Consider the following 26,341-nt stretch of genomic DNA (forward strand, 5'->3'; position numbering starts at 1 on the left):
TTGGCTCGGTGACAGATGTTCGCGGCCGATGATCATGCGGTTCATTCTCCACGCGCTCTCTGCCCTCTCTGAAGCACTTACACCACTCAAACACACGGGTCCATGAGATACACTCTTCCCCATACTGTTGTTGGAGTGTGTGGTGAATTTCAGCTGACAGAACATTTCCTCCAACGAGGAATTTGATTATAATGCGTTGTTCCATGCTCCGCAGTACCTTCTGTTCACTCATAACTCTAGCAACTTCCAGACAGGACCAAACAGATTCTAACCCTAACAGGAGGGAGGGTGGAGGTTGTGGCTTCACTCTCTCAAGGTCGGACAGCTGCTGCACAGTGCGGCTTGTTTACAAAAAAAATCAGTCCCGGTCATATTTGAACCACCTAGTACATAAATTTTATTATTATATAAGGACATATACAAATTTTATATTTGTAAATGGACATATAAAGGCAAGCAGTGAAATGGTTGATGGATCGATACACCTGAAGATGGCAGCATACTGCCGAAACATGTAGTGTAGAAGTGATAAATGAGATTGTATGCACTTGAAGACTGTTAATACAGAATACAAATTATGAATATGAATCAGTGCAACAGGACGCTAAAATAGAACATAGTTCATTACCATGTTCATGAGAGTCCTCCACCACTCCCTATCCAGCGCCAGATCAGTCTAGTCCGTACCACCCCATCCTGTCTCTCTAAGATCAATTTAAATATTATCTAACAACCTATGTCTTGGTCTTCCTAGTGGTCTATTTTTATTCTGGCTTTCCAAATGATCCTGTATTATCAAAGTATCCGTCAATAATGCAACAGTTTAAAAGACATTAGGAATATGTTTCACACTAAAAATGTATTTCAACACTTTTTGATGTTGTTAAAATCAGTACAAGTCAATAGGAAATTAAAAGCACATTCTATACATTAAAAATGATTTTCCAATTTTCTAAATGTCTTTAATCATATATTTGTTCTAATTTTCAACACTGATTTTCCCACCGATATCCTATATGCATTCCTCTTTGTCCAATTCATGCTACATGCCCTGCTCATCTTGTTCTGCTTGACTTGATCATTCTAATTATACTTGGCAAACAGTTCAAGTTATGAGGCTCCACTCCAGCCTCCTGTCACTTTATCTCTCTTCAGTCCATGTTTCTCCATTCATGTAAGAGACCAAGTTTCACACCCATACAGAACCACAGGCAAGAAGACAAAAGGTTCTGGACTAAATGGTAGGTAGCAAGCATTACCCGAGTTCAGTCTCCTCTTAATTTCCTCCTGAATCAAATTTTGGTTTGTTACTATCATCCTCAAATATTTGAACTGTGCCACATTTTCAAACCATCTGTTAGCTATCTTTATGTCATGATTTTGTATTGCATTCTGGTAATGCAACAGCAACATATACTTAGTTTTTTCTGTGTTAATTCTAGATCAGCCTCCTTACTAGCATCAATAGAAGTGTCTTTATTTATTTAAGCTATCTGTGTTATCACTCAGCAGATTCACATCATCAGCGTAGAGTTTAGAATATCCTGTCCAAATTAATTATTAATAATATAATTTTGATATGTTTTATTATGTCTATAATGTATATGGTATGAATAATTGATAGCTGGAAAAGTTCTGTCTTCTGTGATATAAGCCTGTGCAGTCCATTTAAAGTCATCTCTGAAGATGTTCTTGCAATGTGGTGGTTTCAACAGACTGGACAGCATTATGTCCTAGACAAAAGAACTCTTCATAACCACCCCTGTGTAAATCTCAAATCCTACAAATTGATAACTGTTTCATAACTTATCTGTGAGCTACAGATTCTCTGTTGCAACTGGCACACAGTGACTTCATATGAATACATGATGCCTGAGTATAAGTGATTGCCCATCCATAACTTATAAATATAAATGTCTTCCACTTAGTCACCCAGTCTCCTACAGTTTGCCCCAATCAGATTCCCAAAATATTTAAATCCACATACTTGTTTTATTGATTTACTGTTTGCTTTTTGTAGGGTTATTGCTGGACATTGTGTTTGTGAGTACTGTGAAAGCATTCACAAGACGCCGGAGACCATCAGGCAATCAGCCAGACATGTTCTCTGTAGTGGGCCCTGACAAGTTCTCCTTTCCTTCAGGTCACGCTTCAAGAGCCTGCTTCATTGCTCTTTTCTTTGTTTATCTGTATCCATTGTTTTTTATTTTTTATATGCCTTTAACAGCATGGGCAACTTCAGTATGTATCTCTCGCGTCCTTCTTCGTAGACATCACTTGTTAGATGTAGCAGGAGGCATACTGTTGGGCGTTTTTGAAACTGTGCTGTTGAGCTGGCTTTGGGTGTCAGAAAACTTTGCTGTTTGGGTAGTCTCTTGGCTGTCAGATGAGAAATTGCAAGGTGCTAGTTATCATGTATGAGAAGTGGGTAACAAAAATGTGCCTCGAGAGAGAAGTAGCAAAGTTTGAAGTGTTGACACTTCACTTTTCATATGATTTGCAACTGATGAAGGAAATAAGGTTAGTTCTAAAGTAGGATTATTTTATATTGTTCATAATCTGAGTTTGCCTTGTTCTCATATCACAAATCTTTACAGTATAAGGAAGTTAACTGTCTTTTGGGATGTCATGCTACGTAGTCATGAAGAAAGGTACAGAAATTCTGGAGGAACCTTTTGCCTTCATCTATAAGGTATAAGAATGCCTGAAGGTACAGGAAGCATGTTTGTTGAACATTGGTACCTTTCTACTGGATTGCGCAGTGTCACATCACAATAGAGTAATGTTTTGAATTTACCACTCTGATGACTTCAGATGTCTCAATTTTGCAATATAAGTTTGTAATTAAAATAATGTTCCTATATAATATTGGAGGCTTTCACGGCGGTGACTATGAAGAAAGCAGTCTTCTGGNATTCAGCATGGTTTTTGCAGATTTCACCAGCAAAAAGATGACAAACTAATATTAAAACATTTGAGTACCTTACCATCAAGCTTCAGTTGATGGTTGTGATTCAGAATATTATGTCATGGTGGCACTGCTTAATACTGTGATTTGTTGTAAATACAGTTTTCTTTTCCTGGCAGGAAGTTATAAAAATACATAATGGATATCTGACTTCTTGATATGTCTGTAAGTATTAACTATACATGCATGCTTTTCATTTATTATCCATTGTACCAAATAATCAGTACCAAGCACGAATGTTCATTTAATGGCCAGATCTTGTATGGCTGATATGTCTTGACTGTGGAGTAAACACATGCAGACCCACTTTGGTCAATTATCCCAGAAAACTAACTTCATGGAGCAGAGTCCTTCCTGAGAACTGAATAGTCGCTCAGCTATTGATAAGAAATTTCCTGCTTTTCATAGAATCTGTAGGTTCATTACCTTATTCATACAAGCCCCTGTCCTGAGCCAGATGAATCAAGTTCACACATCACATTCTATTTCTATTTCCTGCTTTCGACAGCTGCTTTCTCAAGACTCCAACTTATACTGAATACTGAAATCCTCCTGTACTAGTCCTGAAGAGAAAGAGAGTTACTTTACGACTGGTGGTTTACCGCCAATCGGTTTGTCTTGGCGGTAATAGTCCTTACGTAACGTCCTCTCTGATGAGAAGATGGGTCTGTCTCTTATGAATACACTCAACCTTTCGTCAAGTCCTGAATAGTGTTCGCTGCTCCTTATATAGGCTCGGCACGGACAACGTAGAGGACACGTTGCTGCTCGGCAGCAGATATCAGGTATTGTTGTCAGGTGTGCTTACCTATGCCTTGCCTAGCAATAGACACCCTACTGTTGCGTGACATCACAGCCTAGTGATGCGGGGTGTTTACCAAGCATTGTTACAGGATGAACACTCGTTGCTACGGACATTCCTACGCAATGGTGTCAACAGTTTCCATTGTTTCGCCGCTCAGCGATGGATGACATATAACACAATACATTATATATAATCATTTTTTATGTTGAAGAAAGCCGTCTTCTGGGATGTGGCACCATGTAGAAATTGTGTTAACCGACGTTTCGGAGGAACGTATCGCCTCCATCTTCAGGGTGGAAGACAGGAAATCCGCGAGCAAACCAGCAGAGCAGGTGCAACAGACTTGAGTCGAGTCGAGTAAACACAGCTGTATAAGAGAAGGAGAGAAGGAGTGTGGCTACATAGGGAAATAGAGAGGGGGAAGGGAAGGGTCTGGTGGAATAGCCAGCAGGTAGTGGGCCAGAGCTGGTACAGTGTATGTGTTAGGGAGAGAGAAGGGAAGGTTAAATGGAGGGCATTAACCCTGTAGCTCGAGGGTTGTGATGCACCTGAGTGGCCTATAGGGTCTGCCGTATTTCGGAGGTTACTTGAGGGAACAGATGAGAGGCTTCCATGACTTGCTGAGACAAAACCCCACCTCTCTGTTCATATTGTCAAGATGGAGTTCAATCTCAATGGCCTCCCTAATGATGCGATCCATATAACAGGTCTTGGTAGCGAGGATGGGGGTATTCTGAAGCTGAATGCGGTGTCCCAAATCGATGCTGTGTTCAGCCACAGCTGACTTGTCTGGATGTTCAAGACGGATGCACCACTGATGCTCCTGCAACCTCGTATTCACAGAACGGCCTCTCTGCCCAATATAGACCTTGCTGCACTCGCATGGGATACTGTATACGCCCTGTGTCCTTAGTCCCAGGCTATCTTTGACTGGCTGGAGGAAACCAGATAATTTCTTTGGAGGCAAGCCCACTGATTTGATGATGTGCTGGGAGAGCACTCTGCTAATACAGTTGAATATAGTCCCAACATAAGGCAGGAAGGCGGCTGAGTCTCGTGTATCTTCAGGCCGACGGTTGAGAACTCTGTGGATCTGCCAGTTGTTGTATCCGTTCTGGCTGAAAACATGCCCCAGGAGTGCCAGCTCTGCATGTAGGTTGTCTTGATCGCATAGAGCTCAGAGCATACAGCTCAAGCTGTACTTTCTGCATTGGTGCGCAGGGCTAGAGCTGTTAAGTGAATTGCACTCGTAAGTGCCATGAACAGAAGTTAAAATCTCAGTCCATAGTTCAGCTATCCTGACAGAAGTTTTTCGTGGTTTTCATCAGTCCCTGCAGGCAAATGCAAGGATAGGATGTCAAATTGGGTCATAATGGCTTCCTTCTCCATCATTTTCAGTTCATCCACTAATCCTGCCATTCAGCACTGTATAATCTGAGCTAATGACATTGTTAAGTAAACCATAAATAAGTAAATGACACACCAGGTTGGTCCATAATGGATGCTGTGATGACTGTATGTGTGAATGACCTTGTAATGGGTATTTCTTTTTTTGGAGTGCAGAGAACCATGGAACCCTCATCATGGCTAGATTGACTGATGACGTGTACTACAATCCCATTCATTTTTCTGTCAATCATGTTTCCTAGTGTGTATGTTAGTATACTGACAGAAAATTACTTGAAGTTTGGAGTGGAGTCATGTCGGATGTCATGTATATTGAATATGCTGCAAAGGATAGTGTCCAACATAATAGTTCCGATGCAGTGAGGCAACCATTATCAAGAATAATTACAGAATGAGTAAATTAAATCTTAGAATTTATATTCTGAATTGCATAACAGTTACGGATGCTACTTTTGTACCAAAGATAAATGGAGTATTTGTGTGTGTTGGAAATACGTGAGAAGCTGATTAATGTAAAGCTTCTTATCATCAGCAAAACTCTAATGATAAGAAGCTGATTAATGTAAAGCTTCTTATCATTAGAGTTTTGCTGAGATGTCTGATGTAGTGTGTGTGAAATGATAATTGTAAAACTATTGCATCTTTAAATGATGTTCATTCCAATTCATACACAACAAAATGTGTCTGGTTATGTTATACTTGTATTTATATATGATTCCATAAGAGAACATACTGAAAGAATAATTTTGAAAAGACCCCCCCCCCAAAAAAACAAGGGAAAAAAGTAGAGGAGGAGGCCCATGGGGTTATGAGAGGTTGAGGCTCCCACATTTTCTAGAAAGTCCACTCACAGATGGCAGTGAAGTTGTCAGCCTTATATGCCAGATGCCCTTGACCTCTCCCAGGAAGGTTCCTGGTACTCATTTCTGTTAGAGGCTGAGTTGATCCCAGGGCCATAGTGTGGCTGGACGGATTAGGTAAGTTGATAAAATCCACCTCTTTCAGACTCGAACTTGCAACCTTCTGGCTTATAGCATAGTGCCTCAACCAACTGTGCTACCACGTACCCCAGTAAGATCTCCCATGCCAAAAGAAATGTAAAATAACCCAGAGAACATAAGGTGATTGGGAAGACTACTGTAAAACCTGTATCAAGCTGACAGAGCCAGTTATTGGGAAGGAAAGTAATGTAATAAACAATTTTTCATACTGTTCTGTTATTTGTAATTAAGCCATTAAATTAATTTTCAACATACAATCTGAACTTGATTTTTTAAGTCAGTTGTCCAGTATTGTTCCAAATTACATAACCTATAATCCTGTGATACATGAAATTATCAAAGAAAACGTAACAAAGCAGCAAATAAATAAATATGTAGAACAGTGGCACTCAAGCAAAAATGACATGGACACATCATGAATAAATTTTTTCACAGCTACATTTAATTAAGAAAAACTGATGTGAATTTTCCACAGTGTGTGAGGAGTTATAGCCTTCACATGTGTAAAAGACTGTTTATGTAGTTGCTTAGTTTGTGTTTGCAAGGAAAAGGAAAGGAGGGGGGAATGACGGTATGTTTTTATGTTACTCATGAAAGTGGCCATGCTTGAGACTCAATAATTTAGACACCTTATAGCAAATAATATTTCGATTTCTATCATCAACTTAAAAATATGTATCTTCCAACATAGACTGTTGGTCTCAACCCGTGCACCAGAAGCCTTGATATCATTCGTTGTCATCCTTACTATAGTCAGTAACTTGAATCAGGCTATGGATGCATGCTTTGAAAGTTTTTATATTTTGCATGCATGATCATCCTATACCAGTGCTATCACCAAGTTCACCAATATTATCTCAAAGGCAACGCCATAGCTTAAGCAGTTAGTCGCTGGCTTCCTACCTTTGTGGTCTAGTCAAGTGGGATTTGTGATGGACAAAGTGGTGCTGGGGCAGGTTTTCCCTGAGTACTTCGGTTTCCCCTGCCAAACCTCATTCCATCAAATTCTCCATAAGCATCATCACCGGTACAGGTACAGTAGGACATATGGAAGCCAACTTGCCGAGGGGACCTAATATGGACTCCACCTCATACTATATGAACTATTGTAATCTACTGTAAACAACTGTAAGTATTGTAACATTGCTCTCTTATTGTAATCAGCCAATGTACAGTAACTGACTTGTCCTATATCATGTAACAATGACGAAAGAGACGAAATAAATAAATTTGACACTAACCAATGCAGTTAATGCAGCATTGCTATAGAAAATCATCCCATGTGATATGAAATAACCATTTCAAGTAATACAGCATTGTTAAAGTAAAATATGGACAAGAATATGAATTCATTATGTGCTTTTGTGAGCTGGCAACTCTGGCCAGTAATTCAAGATTTTGGCATTTTTGTCACCGTACGAGTAATCGAGTGGTTTAATGTTGCTGTTATTTGTGTGGGACTGCCTCTGTTGTCTAGTGGTCAGAGTTCCTGCCTACAGATTCAGAGGTCCCGGGTTCGATTCTCGGAGCTACCAGATTTTCTGAGAAGTAGTGGGTCAGGAATGGGGTCCAATCAGCCTTGTGAGGATGACTGAGGAGCTATTTCAAGGAAATAGCGGCTCCGGTCTAGAAACCCGAAATAAAGGCCGCTGGGATTCATTGCGCTGACCACGTAACACCCTCTGTCCGCTAAAGTTGGCACTAACTTCGCCGACAAGCGGCGGTCGCTCGGACGGTATAGTTCGCTTGCGGACTACAGACCACAGAGTTTGTTGTTTTGTATGATGTATGAACCGTTAAATTCTCCGTAAATGGGGGATTAGCGATGATTACTATTTAAGCACGCGATCCAGTGGTCGGGAATTGTTACAAACTTCTCGGCCACAACGATTAGCATGAAATGTTATTTGTAGTGTAACCATTTTTCCTTATGTGAGAAATTAATTGCTTATAAATGAGTGTATCCGTAATTTCTTTTTCTTCCGTTTGGCTGCCCAGCTTGTATCAGTGGGGAATTTACGTGTCTGTTGTATGGTGGCAATGACAAGTGAACTTAGCACGTGGGTAAAGTTTTAACACAAATTTGTTGTTGATCATATGATTGTAAAATATTATATTTGTCGTATGTGATACTAAAAAAAAAAAGATGTGAAATACTTGTGTGTGTGTGTGTGTGGAGTCACTGCTGATTATCACTACATCTAATGACGAGTTTACTAGCTCTCGTTTTTGAACACTGAATGAGTGCCAAGCATCAGTTTTCTAAAGCGCCTAAAGTACGTTGTTCCCAACCTCGACTTTCTGTGAATTATATTACAACTCTTCTTATTAACATGCTCAATTGTCGATTCGTTTCGATACTTCACGTTGTTAGCATGTACATGACTCCTGTTCATTACGTTATATGTTGTTTAATTTAGTGTCTATATTACAGAATTTCCATCTTTCGTCTGCTTAGTAGTTAGGTTAGGTTTAGTTGGGTTTGGTTTACTTTGCTTCAGTTAATTTTTTGCTTAAAGTAGCATAGTTTAATTTAAATGGCTCTGGATCTGGGTTGAATGGTATGATATGGAATCATTAAGCATTTCCATAGGATTCAGTAATTGCCTTATAGTTTTGTTGCAGAATAAATGATGCACATGTGAATACATAATAAATAGTCCATCTGTATTTGAAATATGGGAATAACATCAAATGAAAAGAGCTTTCCGAGAGGTGGAAAGAAACCTGCAGTTGCTGTGCCCAGGAAAGGACGTTTCAGAGTAAGTAAGATGACTGTGGATGTGCTTATTGATGTCCAGGTTGCTGCAGGAAGGGTCCACTCAATTTCACAACTGGTCTGTTGTACTGGTTTTAGCAGGAATTAAATGATGAGACTTGACATGTTATGTGCTGCATGAATGTGACATCTGGTGCCACAAGTCAGAATCTTAGCATTCAGTTATTATTGTTACTCAAGATGATATCAGAGCAGACAGATATGCAGCAAGATTGCTTTTTTCTTTGGGGGGGGGGTTTCCAGTTTTGAGATTGAGAGCTTTTCTGTAATTATTCAGATGGATCTCTTTGTCACCTTGAAGGATATTTTAATAATTTGACCCCTTTTTAGATATTCAGAAGTTCATTCTTGAAGATGCCAGCATTAGTACACTGCATAGTGCTGATACTAATGCATACATTCTTCAAGTCATAATTTACTTGTATATCCAGTGGCAGATGTGGGTTATTTATGTATGGTTTATTTAATGGCTTTGTCCATAGCTCAGATTAGATGTATAATGTCAAGTGGTAAGGTAAAGGTAAAGTTGTCCCTGTGCCTAACTGTGTAAGCACTAGGCCATGAAGGCCTAGAGAGAGAGAGAGAGAGAAGATGTATAGATCCACATTTTCTTGACCTCAGCACTAGCTGGAGGTGAGTGGTTGGGTTTATGCCCCTGCCACTTTACCCCAGGGGAAGGATCCCCCTGTATCCATTGGATAGAAGGTTTGGTGGACCCCAGAGCTGGTCTGGACAACGAGGAGAAGACAAAATTCTTGACCCTATCAGCACATGAACTCTGACCCCTTGGTCATCCAACCCATAGCCAGTCACTATACCAACTACACTATCCTGGCTCTTAGGCACAATAGATCACTGTGGTTGCGGTGCAAGGGCCAAGAAGGCCCACCCCTTATACATCCTGGCTCTTAATAACAAATGGTAGGATTATTAATGAATAATGAATTGGAAAGGATGTGGAAGAAGGGGATCATGGCTAATTTGGGTTAGTATCCCAGCATCTGCCTGAAGGGACTGAGAAATACCATGAAAACTTGAGGGGTTGCTGCTCAATGTGCTTTTCTTTGAAGCTGGGATCTTCTGAATGCAAAGCATGAATATTACTTAGTTGACATTTGTGGAATTGGAGGTTAATTGTGGACAGAAATAGAGGCGTCAGACTGTTGAAGCATGGGTGTGAGGTGAAGGTGATTTTAGAGTTCTCCCTGTGGTCAAATAAGTGTCATGCCATGAAGTTGTTGGGCAGTGGAATTGTAGTTCCATGCGTGCTTAACCTCATCACTTGATGTAGGTTAGTATTTTATGAAATACAGGATTAGAACTAGCACTGGAACAGATGTATATGTTGAGAGGATATTATGTTCCAGGCTGTTTTGTAATGTGCAATATGAATTATATGTGTTTAAATAATTTGGAGTTTCCTATATTTTAGGAGGTAAAGATACTATTATGTCCTTATACAGTGTGTGTATTTAAGTGATTGATATGTTCATATATTTGCCACAGTTGTTTGACAAACCAAGGACTAGCTCTCACTCAAAGAGGGCTCTGAAGACGAGGAACAAGGAGCATGGAACAAGTGCACAGTTGAAATTGACTCATGTAGAACCACTGACACTTAAGGTAACAAACTTTTTATTATTCATTGTACATCTGTGTTGTTTGAAAATAGTGGAATATATTGTCTTATAGGAGGTAGGTAGAAGTTGTTTTCTTCATATGTCAGAACTCTGTTGTAGGGGTAAGTTTTGTGTGCCCAGACTCTGCAGCGGCAGACAGTTAAGGATGCAGGGTAATAGTAGACAAGAGTGTTCTCCCTGAGCTACTGCCATAATCTGGTGAGGAAGTCAAGAAAACTTGTCATAAGGCAGCACCAAAGTTGAGGAACATGGATTGTGCTTGACTGGCTCTGCCCACTGTTCCTTCAGCTGTCCATGCTGTAACAAGTTACCATTCACTGTTCCTTTAGCAGTGTGCACTTGGACAACCATGAGAATTCTCTGTGGTAAAATACATGGCCGTGACATTTGTCACGTCAACCGGTTATAATGAAGACTGAGACAGTCTCGAAAACATTGGGTATTAACTCCACATTGACATGTGTATGTGTGTATGTCAAGTCAAGAAATTTACCAAAAATTAAAGCAGTCTATTATCACTGTGTTACATATGTTTTATTTAGTAACTGCTACATGTTTTGATCCGTATTTGGATCATCAGACAGTATTCTTAAATACGTCATTATTGAATTATCCTGATATGAATCAATATTAGTGTTAATTGGGGGGGGCACACAGTAGTATGGTTGGTTAAGGCACTGTGTTACAAGCTGGAAGGTTACTTGTTTGAGTCCCAGTGAAGTGGATTTTTTCAATTTACCTAATCCTTCCAGCCACACTATGTTTCTGGAGTTGACTCAGCCTCTAACAGAAATGAGTAACAGGAATCTTCCTGGTGTATAAGGCTGACAATCTTACCACCATCTATGAGCCGATTGCCTAGAAAAAATGTGGGAGCCTCAATGTCTCACAACCCTATGGGCCTGCACCTTTTATGAGTGTTAATTGTTAAAATTATTATGATACGTGTATTTTTGACTAAATTTTTTATATATATATGTGTGTGTGCGTGTGTGTGTGTGTGAGAGAGCAACTACATGGAAGAAAAGCCCCATGTGTTCAGTGAAATCTGTGATATGGCGATTTTGGTTCCCATCGCATGTTGAAAATGAAATCTGTTAACTTTCTGATGATGTGACAGTCCTTATGATGGTGATGCACCCTTACAGATGATACAATCTCCATTCTGATATTCAGAATTTGTTTACCTCTCTGAACTAGTCTTAATTTGCATACTCTGTTTATATTTATACTTGTCTTGAGTTTATACTGAGTTGGCATTATTTCAGACCCTTTCAGAGGGCATGCTAGTTCTCGGCTGTGTTTCTGAAGTTCAGGAATACAATATCGTGGTGTCTTTGCCGGGCAGGTTGATAGGCCATGTTCCTGTCACCAATATATCATCACCTTACACGAAGTACCTGAAGGACCTGGTAGATGGAGCTGCTGTGCAAGAGGTACGATGTTATTAATGAAACAATTAACTGTTAACCTGTGAAATTCCTGTACAGAGAGGTACAGTCTGAAATTTATGAAAGCTGATTTATTTCAGGGGGCGGTGAAACTTGGTCAAGCCCACATGCTGCCTCTGTCTGCAGGGTTATAGTGTAATCCAAGCAAGAAGTTGGTATCAGGCAGAACTCTGCTTACCCTTTGACCCTGAAGATGGAGGCAGTACATTCCCTCATAATGCTACCAGACTAAATGGTATCATATCCCAAAAGACAGTACTCTTCAAAGAAGCCTAACCTACCTTCTAAATATGGCTGTTTAGAATAAATGAGCATTTGATTAAATGTTATTTTGGCTGCTCAGTCTACTGATACAGTTCTGTTGCGTTTTACAGAGAATATCTCAGCTAGATGAAATGTTTCATATCGGACAAGCTGTAGTGACTCGAGTGATTGAAATCAACCGTTCTTCTGAGTATCATGCTAAGGTGATACTGAGTTTGGTTCCTGATGTTGTGCAGTCTGATTGGTCACCTAGGTCAGTGACATGTGGCTGTGTTTTGATAGCTGCTGTGAAGAGTCAGGAGGAGAATGGTTATATTATGGATACAGGCATTAAAAATGTCCGAGCTTTTCTCAAGAGATCTGCTGCACTTAAGTATGAGAAGATATGGAACCGAAAGAGATTATTAGGTGAGTTTTGTGCGAAAAGTATCAGTTACCACATTTTTAATGGAGTTATGTTGGTAATATTTTGTAATGAATTTAGAGGTTAAAGAACTTATATTTAAATTTGCTTTTTAATGTATATGGATTCTGTTTTTTCCCTTCTTGTTACACCTGCAGCATTTTGTTAAGCCTTTTTCAAAGCTGAAAAGATGCTGTAGATAGAAATTTCAGGAAACACTGCATTAAATGTTTATCAAGTTCTACTGGCCAGTTTAGGATAACAAAATATGAAATAATATTTATATATGACTGTAGCCTAACCTAACCTAACATGTCAAAGCACCGAGATATATGTACATGTGTAGCATGGCAAGGATTAAGACTTGCATGGAGATATGACAGTTGAGCCAGTACAGTGACTCGCTATGGAATTGAGGGACAGAGTTGATTACTTTTTGTATCCAGGACTCACCAAGACTCCTGTTGAGTGGTGACCTTGGGGTTGTTCCTAGCTGGTGGAGTGGAGGGAGTGTGACACTGATAACTAATTTCCATCTGTTATATCTAGAATGTATGGAGATTTACCTTCACATCCTGTCATGATATGGTATTTAAGCATAGGGGTAACTTTACCTTAACTTAGGCATGTGGTACCTCCTACCAAATATCACAGTCAAGTTTCTAGCACTGTTGCTCCTTATTTGTGAAGTCCCAAGTTGAGATCTCAGCATGGAGACCAGCTATGCTGATTGGGGTTTTTCCTGGTTTTGCTGTGTTCCACAAGGCATGTACTGAGATAATGCATTAAATTCAGCAATGATTGCCTGTTTTCACATCCTTTCCAATTAACTTTCCACAAGTCCTATTATTCAGCACTGTATATCGAGAGCAACTGATGGTGTCATTAAATACACCATGAATCAGTACATAAATCCTGTTAAGATTATGGTACTCTGTGATGTGTCTTCATACAATTTTGTAGGCAGGTACTAATATCAGAGGAACCTGCAGCTTCCATCTTCAGGGTAGATAAAAATGCAGGCAGAACATTCCTCTGATGCGTTGATACCTCTTGATGAAACTAGACTGTGTCAGCCCAGACGATGCTAATATTCTCACCACTGAGAGAATCCCAGGTCTTGGGTATGCATGGCTTCATCCAATTTTATTACAGGGGTAGGTCACCTGATGAGGTGCCTGGTGACCAAGTCAAGTTTCATGTCCTTCACTGCAACTGTGGAATTGTCAGCTGACCCAAAGAAAGTCACGAAAGCCGTGGCAGATCTGGATGATGTAACTGTGGACATGTTACTCCCTGGCACCTTGTTGAGTGTTTCAGTCACAAAGGTAACAGGAACAATGCTGAGCTCAGCGCTGTTTGACAGTGGTGTTGCATGATGTTTAAGGCTATTCTCTTGTTCATAGTCCAGCATCCTGGATTTTTATATAACTTTTCGGGGACAGTTTCTGTCTTCAGGCAGAAAACTTATGAAGGCAATCCTCATATATAGACACACACACACACACACACACACAGGAGGTCTGGGATTAAAATCTTTGTCTGGATATCAATGCTGACTAAGGTTTTCATGGTTTTCCTTGGTTCCTCCAGGCATATACAGGGTAGTACCACAAATCAAGTCACAACCACTTTTGTACATACCAGTTCAAGCCCATTATTCAGTGATTTTCGTGCCTTTCGATCCTGTACAGCTTGAGTTATGGACAGTATCTGTCATTAAATAAGGTGTAAATAAAATATTAGGATTTTTGACTATGCACTGTAATAGCTCTACTGTGGATTAGATTTGCAACAATAGGATTATATTTGGACTAAATCAACATAAAGTCATCTCCTTCTCAGATATTAGAATTGTCAAGTCAGGGGAGATGAGATGGGCCATGCAAGTAGTATCACGGGATAAAAGAGAAATGCAGGCAAATGTTTGCTTGGAAATTTAAAGGAAAGGACCATTTCAATGATGTGAAGGCATTGCTGGGGTGATGATCTTGAAATAGATGTTCAAGAAATGGGACAGGAGAGATGTGGACTGGACTCATTTGGCTCAAAATTTGAGCAGTGGAAAGCTCTTGTGAGCATGGGAATGAACCTTCAGACTCATAAAATTCAGGGAATTTCTTGATTTGCTGAGCAACTGTTAGCTTCTTAAGAAGGGCCCTGTTCTTTGAAGTTACTTAGTAAAAGACCTCTGAAAGGTGTTAAATTGCAAAGGATGCATTTGGAAATATGTATGTTCAAAACTGGAATGTATCCATTTTTCATATTTGAATTGTAATAAAAAAAATCCTTGATATCTTGGTGGTGATGCTTAGGTACTTAAGAATGGACTGGAAGTGAAGTTTGACAAGCACTTGGTGGGCTACATCCATAAGGACCATCTGACAGCACTGTGGGATACACCTGAAGACTATTCTATAGGGGACGACCTTCTCGCCAGAGTTCTATATGTTCTGCCCACAGTCAAGTTTGTTTATCTTTCCTTAAAAAAGGAACTTTGTGACCCTGAAGCAAACTGTGCTCCACATGACTCTCTAAAAGTTGGAAACGTTGTCAGAAAAGCAAAGGTAAGTTAAAACCTTGGTGGAATTGGTTTAATGCTCAGTGTTTGCACCCACATGCTTCAGCTTCAGTCTCATCCTCATGTCAGAACTGCGTCCGGTGCAGGAACTGGGGATGCATGCCATAATGACATCAACAATAACATGCTGACAGTGTGTTGTCCAGCCACCAAACAGCTTGGACCTGCAACCAAGCGACTTCAACTTGTATATATCACTGAAGGAGGACACTTCTGACATGAAGATAAGATCAAAAGCTGAGGTGTGCAGGAGGTTGCAAGCACTGAGCCATGATTTCTTCTCTGTAAGAAATGAAATGTGGTGTGCCAATGTGACAGATGTCTCAATTAGTCTGACAATTATTTGGAGAAAGTTTTTTATTTCTTGTCCCTTTTAATGTGTATGTCAAAGTAACACATCCTCAGATGATATTTATTGAATGGGCTACGTGTGTTAAGTTAAAGATTTACGAGGCCTGTCCAGTCTCCATGCATTGTGCAGGCATAAAATATATTGTATAACATTTCTTTCAGATTGAACATGTGGACAGCTGTGGTATCACAATAAGTATAAAGATGGAGGCAGATAACCTAAAAGGATTTGTCTCCATTCAGCATTGCTCCCTCAATAGCTCTGAGCTTGATAATAACAAGTCGCTGAAAGAACAATTAAGTGAAAGATTTGCAGTTGGTACCAGTCATAAGTGCAAAGTGCTTGCATATGATTATGTGTCACAGGTGTTCATTTGCAGCCTTGACAAGTGAGTAATCTCCATTACCTACTAACAAAAGTGTCTGTGACAGTATACACTTACTTTATTAAAGTTTTACAATATCTGTTACATTCTGCTGTCTTTTAGTGTTCTAAGTAACTTGTCAGTGAGCTCTGTTCAGATAAAACTTCAGGTTCAACAATGTTAATAACAAAACCCACCATCGGACACAATCCTAAGCCAGTTCCAACCACTCAGCCCCTCCTCAGTCTTCAGAGTGTCTGGTTTCAAAGAGATATCCTCACAAACACTGCATTTGCAGCCTTTATCATCCTAAATACATCTCCAGACATCATACCTTCACCCTCATCACCTCCATCTAAGTAAAAGTAAGACTTTCTGTCTTCCATCAGAAGGCTTCCGCCATTAAGTCTCTCAATGTACTGCTGTTTGTGGTCATGAGCTGAGTGTTATATATTTGGTCCTTACATTCCTTGACACCTCCTATGGCAGTTCTTGTATAGGAACAATAAATGGCAGGAGCTTCTTTGTTTTTCAGTACTAAAGCAACTCTTTTTTCGTAATTTTCTCACAAATTAATTTATAGCTGACGGGAAATGGCATGGTGCTTAGGAACAGGGTTGTACCATGTGTGGTTTTTATGTGAGATAACCTGTCTAATTTTCAGGCGCATTATAAAGGCAAAGTTTTTGCACCCGAAGGATCTGCACCCAGGCATGGTGGTCCCATGCGAAATTAAGGAGCATGTACAGAATGGTGCATTTGTTGTCATCGATGGAGGTGGAAAGTCTCTCACAGGCTTTGTACGATCCCTGCATCTGGGCAGTGTTCCTTTTCAGCATCCTGAAAAGAAGTTTCCGGTGGGAAGTCAGTACTCTGCTCGGGTAAGAATTTTTTGATTTGTTTTAAAATCAGAATGTTTGTCTGAACAGAACAGCCTTATAATTTTGTTTGTTCCTTCATTTAGTTGCTTTTTTTATATGTCCGTTGCAAGAAATGCATAGCGGGAACAGAGTGTGGAGGTCACTTCTGTCAGTCTGTGTTTCAAACACAAGAATTGTTTTAATGGATTTCAATGAAACTTAACCATAATGGTGCACACTAGTAGCTGTCAGGAGAATGTAATCTAGGTCCAGGTGAGTCCACTACAATCATTAGGCATGTGCAAGCCTTGAATTTCATGTTGGAATCAAAGAAATCTTGGTTTTAAAGTTGATTTTTCAGTCTCAAACTATGAGAGCTTTTATATAACTGCTTTTGCTTTATGCAATGATACATAAACTATCTGTTCTATCAGAACTATAATAGTTGGCAACTCTGGCACCAGTCAACTCATCAACAGAATCTGTATCCCCCCCCACACTTTTCTCACCATGGTTAAGAGGGGCATGGTCCTAGAACTTTTAAAAATACAATGATGTCTGAAAATAATTCACTGATGAAGGATCTGATATCAAAAGGGATAAGTAGTACATATTAATGCAATGTGAAAAATGGCTAGGATTGCAGGTTGTGATTGCAGTGAAAAAATTGGTCTGGCAGAGAAAATTCTCATTCTGGTTTCGGTTGTCAAAATTTTTCCAAATTCTTGTCCCTGTATCATCTGAAACTGAAGAAGTCTCTCTCTTGTACACCTGACAATCATATTCCAGTGATAACTTTTTTTTGATTGATAGTGGGGTGGGACTAAGTCCCTTGTACTGCGACCACTTCTGGAATATTGTACCAGCCCCAGATGATAGGTGAGGGTGATTGTGGAGCAATTGGTGGAATGAAGATTGGCAGGGGAAACCGAAGTAACCTGCCCCAGCACCAGTGGGAAGCATGTGACTAACCGCTTGAGCTGTGGCGTGGCCCAGCGATTACTTAATGCTGGAAATGTGTGCTATCAAGTCTGAGAAGTATTTAACCTTGATCCATGTTGGGCCAGTATAATCATACTTCATGTGAACCTAAGTTCTCTTCGGTGGCCATGTTTTGGAGGAATATGCTGCCTCTGTCATCAGGGAAAGAGAAATGAAACAGATACTTAACAAAATATGCTCTATATAAAGTGGGGTTTACACAGGATGTCTGTAAAATCCCGATTGTTTTGGGTTTGCCAAGTCACGATTTTCCAGTAGCTCCAGCCTTGTGAGATTTTCTTTCAAACTCTTCTTCAGTTTTTCTCTTTGATTCTAAGTGATGCTTCTACCACATATTTTTGAAGCTTCTATTATATTACTGATCGCCTCTGTGGTCTAGTGGCCAGAGTTCCTGGCTCAAGATCCTGAGGTCCCCGGTTCGATTCCCGGCGCTAACAGATTTTCTGAGAAGTAGTGGGTCAGGAACGGGGTCCACTCAGCCTTGTGAGGATAACTGAGTGGCTGTTTCAAGAAAATAGTGGCTCCGGTCTAGAAAACCAAAATTAACGGCCAGGGGGATATGTTGCGATCATCACGCATCACCCTCTATCAGCAAAAATTGGCACTGTCTTCGCCGACAAGCAGCAGTCGCTTGGTTGGTATAGTTTGCTTTCGGACTCAAGCCATGGAATTTGTAGTTTGTTTTTATATTATTTTACTAAGTTAGACAGGAAGTTTATCGACAACTTTTACCGTCCCTCTGATACAAAATTTTAATCAGAATCGGTTCAGTAAATATTGGCTGCTAGATAGTTGGAATGACCTCCCTTTCATGTGCTCATTTTGTGTAATAAGCATGTGGCCGCCTTTGACTGAGGAGTTCATGCTGTGTGTTGACAGGTGCTTCTGGTACAAGGAAATAAGATACAGCTGACACTTAAACCAGTGTTGCTGACCTCAGAGGTGCCTCCTCTGTCTAGATTCGAGGATGCTCAGCCAGGAATGCTGTGTGAAGGCGTAGTTACATTAGTGCTGAAGACTGGATTGCTACTTACATTCTACGGTAATGTGAAGGGGTGGCTCAGAGTTAAAGAGGATACTGAAAAGAAGAAATATTTTATTGGGCAAGTGGTAAGTTTGTTGTCATTAGCACAGGAAAATTTGCAGTCTATTTCAGTGAAAATGCAGCATTTGTGCTGTAATTTAAAAATATTGTATGGACATGATTGTAGTATTACCTTTTAGCCAGTTTATTTGCAAGAACCCTGCTTCATGATTGCAAAAGGGGAACCTTTTGTCTCTCTGGATGTGCCATCTCTGCAACTATTGAAGTGGGGGGGGGGACTGCTGTAATATTTCTTCATGTTCATTCAATGTAAGCCTGTTCCCCCCCCCTTCTTTCGCTCTATGTTGCTGTTCCTCTTATTCTTCTTTATCTTCTGCTATGTCTTCATCTCCACCTTCACCCTCACCTTCTCTTCCACCTGTTCTTATTCCTTATCTGCTGCTACCTTCTCTTCCTTCCATTTCTCCCCCCTCCACCCCTTATCTCATTTTCTTTCTTCATCTCCTCCCCTCTTCTTTTGTCTCCATCTTCTTGTCCCCCACCCTCATATTCTTGTTTCTTCCCACAATCATTCTCTGATTTTGAAAGCAGTATCTTGCTGGGCCTGTCACAGCTTCACTATAGCTGCATTTTCGATGCATCTGAAGCTTCATTATAGCTCCCAAGAAGTAGCTCGTCATGTGGAAGATTTGCATGTATCAACACTTATGCATCCCCTGAAAGTTAACATTATTTTCAGGTCCCTTGTTACGTACAGACAGTAGATGTGACCAATGGAAAGCTGACGCTGAGTCTGAAGCAGAGCAGCACAGCAGATGAGAGAACTTCTAAAAAGAAGAAGAAAGCATCTGCAGTAGGAAAGACATACCAATTAAGTGTTACCAACTGTACAGATGTTGCACTGGAAGTGGAGAGTAAGCACAGCCCTTTGTTTGTGATGTTGCCCTTCTCAACAGAATTCACAGAAGATTTGATCACATCCACACACTGAGATAAATGTTGCAGAGTGTGCGTGGTTTATCACACAGCCATAGTTATAGTATGTCACCCTTCCTCCCTCTCTAAATGCAGTTGCACCCACTGCCCTTTTCCCTTTCACTTCTTGTCATACTTGTCATCATGTTCAACCCAGAGGCCAGGTGTAAGAACATGGCCCTTGCATGATCTTAGGATATTTGAATCATGAGCTTGCTATTCCCTAGCATAGGAGCTTTTTTGAACAGCTGGTGGTTGTTTAACCAGTTTATAAATAGACTGCTTCTATGAATGGTGAAGATTAATTGCTGTATTCACAAGACCTAGGCATCATCTTCATTTGAAGTTGAAGTGAGTTTACATCTAATACCTTATTTCTCAGAAATTAAACATGTAATTTGTGCTCAGTTCTCATCTCCAATAAGTCTAGTTTTTGAGATAGTCAGATTGGCTACTGTAAGTCCGTTTCTGAATTTCTGAATTCAACATCTTTGTGTTTTAGTTATTCATGCATCTTTCCCTCTTTATTAGCACAGACAGTTGGGAGTATACTGTACCTGGGCCTTCACATATGTGAATGTTACTCTCTCCTGTGTATGAGATTTTGAGTATACAGATGTTCATTCAAGTGGAGTGAAATGTTTCTGATATGGACAAAGTATTTTGAATGCTTTCATGTATGTATAAGATACTTCTCTCAAAACAGTCTGCTCTTGGCCCCAGATTATATCCTTGGTTATGCATCAAATACCAGGAGGAACAGAATTTATAGTCAGTTCTGTATTTTTCCTCTTTGTGTTTTGAACGTTCCTGTTTCTTGTCTCCGCCAGAGACTGGCTATGCTGACTGAGGGTGCTGTATTGTTGCACTCATTGCCTTCAGGCAAAATCTGTGGTTAGTGCCTTCAAATAATCCGATCATTCCATGCTGTAAGACTTTTGCAATTGAAACCGAATCATCAGACTTTACTGGCCATACATTGCGCTGTTGTAATTGCTAACATGCAGTGCAGGTGGTCAAATCATTAATTTTTTTCAGTACTAATGCCTTTATCCCCAGTTTAAAATAAGCTTCCAGCCCTATAAAAATATGAGATGCGAAATTTCCTGTTCCCATATGAAAAAATTGTTACCCCTGAATTAAAATATGATGACAAACTCTACAGTACCAGATTTCAAGTCCCTCTTCCCAGATGAAGAAATTTAAATAACCCTAGTGTCATTCTGTACCTGTGTCAGTATTCTTTGTCTCATCCTCTTTGGTGTGAATATACCATTTCTGTTCCTGTCATCTTTGTTCAGGCAATTCTGGCAGCGGAACGGTGCCTGCACAACACTTGACAGATAACCCAAATCTGGCCCAGCTGTTACTGAGAACATACACCCCTGGAGATGTTATTGATGATGCAGTCTGCTTTAGTGAAGTTGACGGTCTTGTCTTCACAGTGCGTCCCTCACTGAGAGAGTATTTTAAGGTGAACTGTTAACCAGAATCTTATTTATGCCTCTATTGTGTAGTAGATTTAAGACAGTTTAAGCACAGGGGTCATTAAATGGCCACCCCTTTGATCTGAGTTTTAGCCGTGGTAAGTAGGATCCACACCGTACATGTGTGTTTGGACGTGATATCAGAATCAAGGACTTCATTTATTTCACATAATATTTAACCCCTTCTGTGCTCTTTTATTGAATGAAACTTATGCCTTTTATTGTAAAAAGTAAAAGTAAAGCTATCCCTCTACCAGGCCGTGAAGGCCCATAAGGTTGTGAGATATTGAGGGTCCCACATTATCTAGACAGTCGGCTCAAAGATGGCGGTAAGGTTGTCAGCCTTACACACCCAGCCACGCTTTACTCCCCAGGAAAATTATTTAATTAATTCCTGGTACTCATTTCTGTTAGAAGCTGAGTGAACCCCAGGGCCATTGTGCGGCTGGAAGGATTAGGTGAAGTGAAAAAATCCAATGACCTCATTGGGACTTACTGTCACAAACACCAAATTAATATGTATTAGAAGGGTCAGTGTTTCCAAGCAAGGTAATCTCACACACAGAATGGAAAGGGTTAACCCTTTAAGGTCCATGTATTTTCAACACATGACACCTCACCAGACACACTTTATTTTACTTAATTTTCAAAACTGTTTCACTGGGTGTGGCAGAGAATCTTCCTGAAAATGGAAGCAGCAGAATACTCCAGAATGTTACAGAGGATATCTAGTGTACTGTGTCTAAAACGTCTTTGTTAGTGCATCATCAGTGGATCATACATCATCATTATAAAGTTACCAAAACCATCATACTTTAGATCTTGTTGAACCTGCAGGACTTTCTTCCATAAGGTTGTCAACTCATTGTATGATGTACCCCACCAAAAGATGTTTTAAACAAAGTATAATGCCTCAAAAATTTTGTAACTTACCCGCAGAATTAGCTGATAAGTTAGTTACATCTGTTTTTCTTTCTCACCTGATCCCTTTCACTTTTGACAGCCCTATTCAATCCAGAAATGGTGTATATTTTATGCCTGTGCTCTTCTGGCTGCATTTGTTTTACCAAACTGCTGACAGGGCTCTGTCTCTTCTGTCACACATTTCTGCATGTTGGGCCAAGCCATAGCTGAAGTGGTTATAGTTGCTGGCTTCCCACCGCGGCGGCCCGGGTTCGATCCCATGTCTGGTCAAGTGGGATTTGTGGTGGACAAAGTGGCGCTGTGGCAGGTTTTCTCAGAGTATTTCGGTTTCCCCAGCCAATCTTCATTCCACCGATTGCTCCACAATCACCCTCACATATCATCTGGGGCTGGTACAATAGGCCAGAAGTGGCCGCAGTACAAGGGACTTAGTCCCACCCCACTAGCAAAGCAATAATTCTGCATGTTCTTTCTGGTTCATTCTCCACTGGCAGAAACAAGTTCACTGCTTTTGGCTCATAATGCACATATCTGCTTAGTGCCATAGTGTTGACTGTACTACTGTCGTAGTTTAGCTCCCACTGTGTGTGGCAACCAGCCTGAAGTGCTTGTTGCTAGTGAAGGTTACCTCTCAACGTTTGTGTGACCTGGATGGTTGAAGGACTGGGTGGGAACATAGGGTGGTATATAGGAGGAGTACCTCCAGGTTGGGGGTTAGACACAAGGCTGACAACCTTACTCTGTAAAAAAATTATTGTTGTGAAATCCAGAGAAGTGAAAACCAGATGGTGCAATTCCTAGGAATTTACAGAATCTTGTGAGGAAGGCTACAGCTGAAAAAGGGCTGTTTTGCCTGTGATGGGGATGTATAACAGCTGAAGGGAGAGGGGAGGGTGTCAGTTCCTGGAACTTCTTTATGTGTGGTGAGTGTAGCTCACAGCAATGTGTCTGTCAACATTTTTCCAACCTCGAACCTGGAAGTAAGATCATTAAATCTTACACTATTCTTCGGAGGAAAAAACGAAACTCCAGATGAACTTATGGGGGCATTTCTTTATGATTTCCCCTCATAAATTATTGCAGTGTGCAGAGTGCTAAAATCCAAAGGATTTATGACAGTTCTGATTGTCAGTTTATGTGATATTTCAGGCGGAAGTCAACCCTTTAAAGCACAGTGATTATTCAGTGTATCACCAAAGACTCTGCATGTTTTCCATACAGTGTACTCATATGTTCCATGTGGTTCCCTAGACAGAAACTATTTCTCTAAACAGAACTAACCAGCTGGGTTTTGTGATAGAGATGCACTCTGTTTCCTGTGATGTAGGAGTGGCATTTTAAAATATTATATAGATGAACATGTGTCCATGTAAGAAGGTCATCTATTGAGGGTACAGATATAAATTGCGGTAAGAGTTTTATCTCGTGGAATCTGATGATGTGTAGTCCAGTGGAAGTCCAGTATTTCAGACGACCATATTGCTTCCATCTTCAGGTTCAAGGAGTAAGCCAAGCAAGAAGCATTTGGTTGTTACTGGACTACACAGGGTCACATCCCAGAAAATAAATGAAGCATTCAGTTGTGTTGCATCACTCTTTCATTTCCAGTCTAAAGGTTCAGCGAAGAGGACACGAATCCGTGAGAAGATGTTACTGCCATGTACTGTGAGAAGTATCATGCCCAAACAAGTGACATTACAGTTGCCATTGCCTGGGTCCAACATTACACATGTTAAGTCGAAGGTGAGTGCCTAACATTGCCATAGAAAGAGTAATAGGAGAGCCCCATATTAGTGGAAACCTCAGATCTCAAAATGGAGACCGGTGGAAAGTATTTCTTGAGATTGGCCTCAGGAATTAGACCATGTGGGAAATGAATAAATAATGGTGGAGTTAAGAATCATGGTGATATCTGTTAAGAGGAAGTATATGAGGTGCTTACCTTCATACCCCCTGTTGGTACAGGTCTGTACTGGAAATTAAAGAGAGTATTTATTACTTGGGGAATTTGTGATCCTGTCATTACATCTCACACATTTCCTTTCACAAAGCAAGTCATCTTCTGGGATTTGAAGCCGTGTAGATATTATGTTAACTGATGTTCGGAGGAACATATCGCCTCCATCTTCAGGGTAGAAGAGAAAAGAAAATCCACGAGTGAGGAACCAGCATGGGCAGGTGCTGATAGATGGCTTTCTTCATAGTCACCACTGTGAAAACCTCAGATCTTTTTTCACTTTTCTAATTCCAGGACCTGTGTAGTGTAGGTGTGAAAGATGCAACTCAGCTTGGTCTGGTAGATCATCAAGGTTTGATGTCTCAGGTTGTAAAAGTTTACGGTTCACACGAATGCCCACATGTAACAACTAAACTTTCTCAATGCTGGGACTACAGTACAGAGGTAAGTGTACTGTGACAATATATGTAACCGTATCGTAGGTGACGGTCTCCTGGGATGTGACGCCATACAGTTTGGTAGAGAGGTACCTGTGTTTCAGAAGAACCTGCTGCCTCCATCTCTGGAGTAGAAGAATGACCCTGCAGATGGAGTCAGCAGGTTCCCCTGAAAGAGTTTTACTTATTTACCATAGTCCAGTGCATTCCATTCTCAATGTCCATAATCTCAGTACTGCAGTGACAATCCCAGATCTCAAAATTATATTGTTAATTTTTGTGACTCATATGACCACCAATGTTTCCACAGATTCACAGAGAAGTGACTTAAATGTATGGCGGTTGTCTCCATATCTGAATAAGGAGGGTAATCTGTGTGCCATGATCTTTGCAGGCATGTGTATCTCTTCTGTGCAGCTTCTGGCAGGATTATGATAAGATTGCTGCACACATGAAAGAACAAGGCAATCCTTTGGCAAATCTTGTGCCTGGTGACCGAGTCACAGGAGAAGTGGTCGCTGTGGAGAATTGCGGTGCTGTGGTGAGGTTGGAGAATGGCATCCAGGGCATAGCTACACCTGAGTTATATAAAGGTGTGTAGTGGAGCTGTCAGAACTGCAGTGCCTTTAAAGTATGATTCTGATGGTTGTGTAAGTGGCATTTCTCTGTGTTTGTGGCTAGTCAAAGCATGAAGTAAACATCAGCATAAAATCTCAGCTAAAGGAGAGTGTATGGCTGTTTGTTTTTTCTTATTCATTTCCACACCATGCACCTACTTCAGCCAAACTTGGTATGTTTATGAGAGCCATCTGGGGCTGGTCACACAGTCACACCATACATCTCAGAGAACCATTTTAATATTACTCCATCTATGCCTAGGTTATTGGCTGTCCTATTTCCTTGAGGTTTACAACAACATCGTCATTGCCGTTATCGTCATCATTGTTGTCATCATCATCGGCAAAACAGCCCTTTTTGAGCCATAGCCTTCTTTGAAGATTACACCATCTAGTTTTCACTTTGGATTTTTTATGTTTTTTATAGAGCGAGTTCATTGGCCTTGTATCCAACCCCCAACCTGGAGGATCAGGTTCCTCTATTTATGCCTCCCAGTGACATGGTGGCTCAGTTACACCTGCAGACACTGGGTTCCCTTTTCATCACATTGTAATTGCTCGCAGGGCTATGGTGGGGTATTCTAAACTGCCTCCATGGGGGAGGGGGTTCCTGTGGGTTTTCTGCTGCAAATTTTTCATGCATATTTCATTTTTCTCATGTGTGTTTCACATACTCACCCTCGATTTGATAAGAGTGCAAGTTATGAAATATCTAAGTTTTGAGGTTTTCACGGCGATGACAATGAAGAAAGTTGTCTTCTGGGTTTAGGCACCGTGTATTCTTCGTTTTGGCCGACGTTTCGGAGGAACATAGCGCCTCCATCTTCAGAGCAGTTGAATAGCTGCGGAGAGCAGTAGCTGTGGTGATAGGATGTGGAAGGTGCTACTTATATACGAAGTAGGCAGGGGGGTTGGTTAGGGAGAACGGACCAATGGGAGCAGTGGAGAGCGATTAAGGCCATATATGGTGTGTGACTAAGGGAGAGGGGGAACGGCCAGTGAGGACAGGAAACTGAGGGCAA

General features: G+C 40.6%; 2 protein-coding genes across 3 annotated transcripts in view; both read left to right on the forward strand.

Moving 5' to 3' along the window:
• The window catches only part of LOC111867430 (phospholipid phosphatase 6), a 9,848-nt gene extending 6,941 nt beyond the window's left edge, over nt 1-2,907 (forward strand). For both annotated transcript variants that reach the window (XM_023857289.2, XM_023857290.2), the window contains exon 4: nt 2,021-2,907. In XM_023857289.2, the coding sequence (XP_023713057.1) occupies nt 2,021-2,421 (401 nt within the window). In that variant the 3' untranslated portion in view covers nt 2,422-2,907. The remainder of the gene's footprint in view (nt 1-2,020) is intronic.
• Nucleotides 2,908-8,851: 5,944 nt separating this feature from the next.
• LOC111867416 (protein RRP5 homolog) overlaps nt 8,852-26,341 on the forward strand; it is a gene marked incomplete at its 5' end in the record, with an annotated part of 37,209 nt that continues 19,719 nt past the window's right edge. Inside the window, 14 exon segments of the mRNA XM_033752682.1 lie at nt 8,852-8,943; nt 10,467-10,583; nt 11,869-12,036; nt 12,426-12,723; nt 13,874-14,046; nt 15,034-15,285; nt 15,813-16,039; nt 16,680-16,896; nt 18,757-18,987; nt 19,662-19,836; nt 21,199-21,371; nt 23,917-24,051; nt 24,560-24,709; nt 25,097-25,295. Of these exon segments, the coding sequence (XP_033608573.1) occupies nt 8,860-8,943; nt 10,467-10,583; nt 11,869-12,036; nt 12,426-12,723; nt 13,874-14,046; nt 15,034-15,285; nt 15,813-16,039; nt 16,680-16,896; nt 18,757-18,987; nt 19,662-19,836; nt 21,199-21,371; nt 23,917-24,051; nt 24,560-24,709; nt 25,097-25,295 (2,599 nt within the window).

Source organism: Cryptotermes secundus, unplaced genomic scaffold (assembly GCF_002891405.2).
Source record: "Cryptotermes secundus unplaced genomic scaffold, Csec_1.0 scaffold423, whole genome shotgun sequence".
Lineage (NCBI taxonomy): Eukaryota > Metazoa > Arthropoda > Insecta > Blattodea > Kalotermitidae > Cryptotermes > Cryptotermes secundus.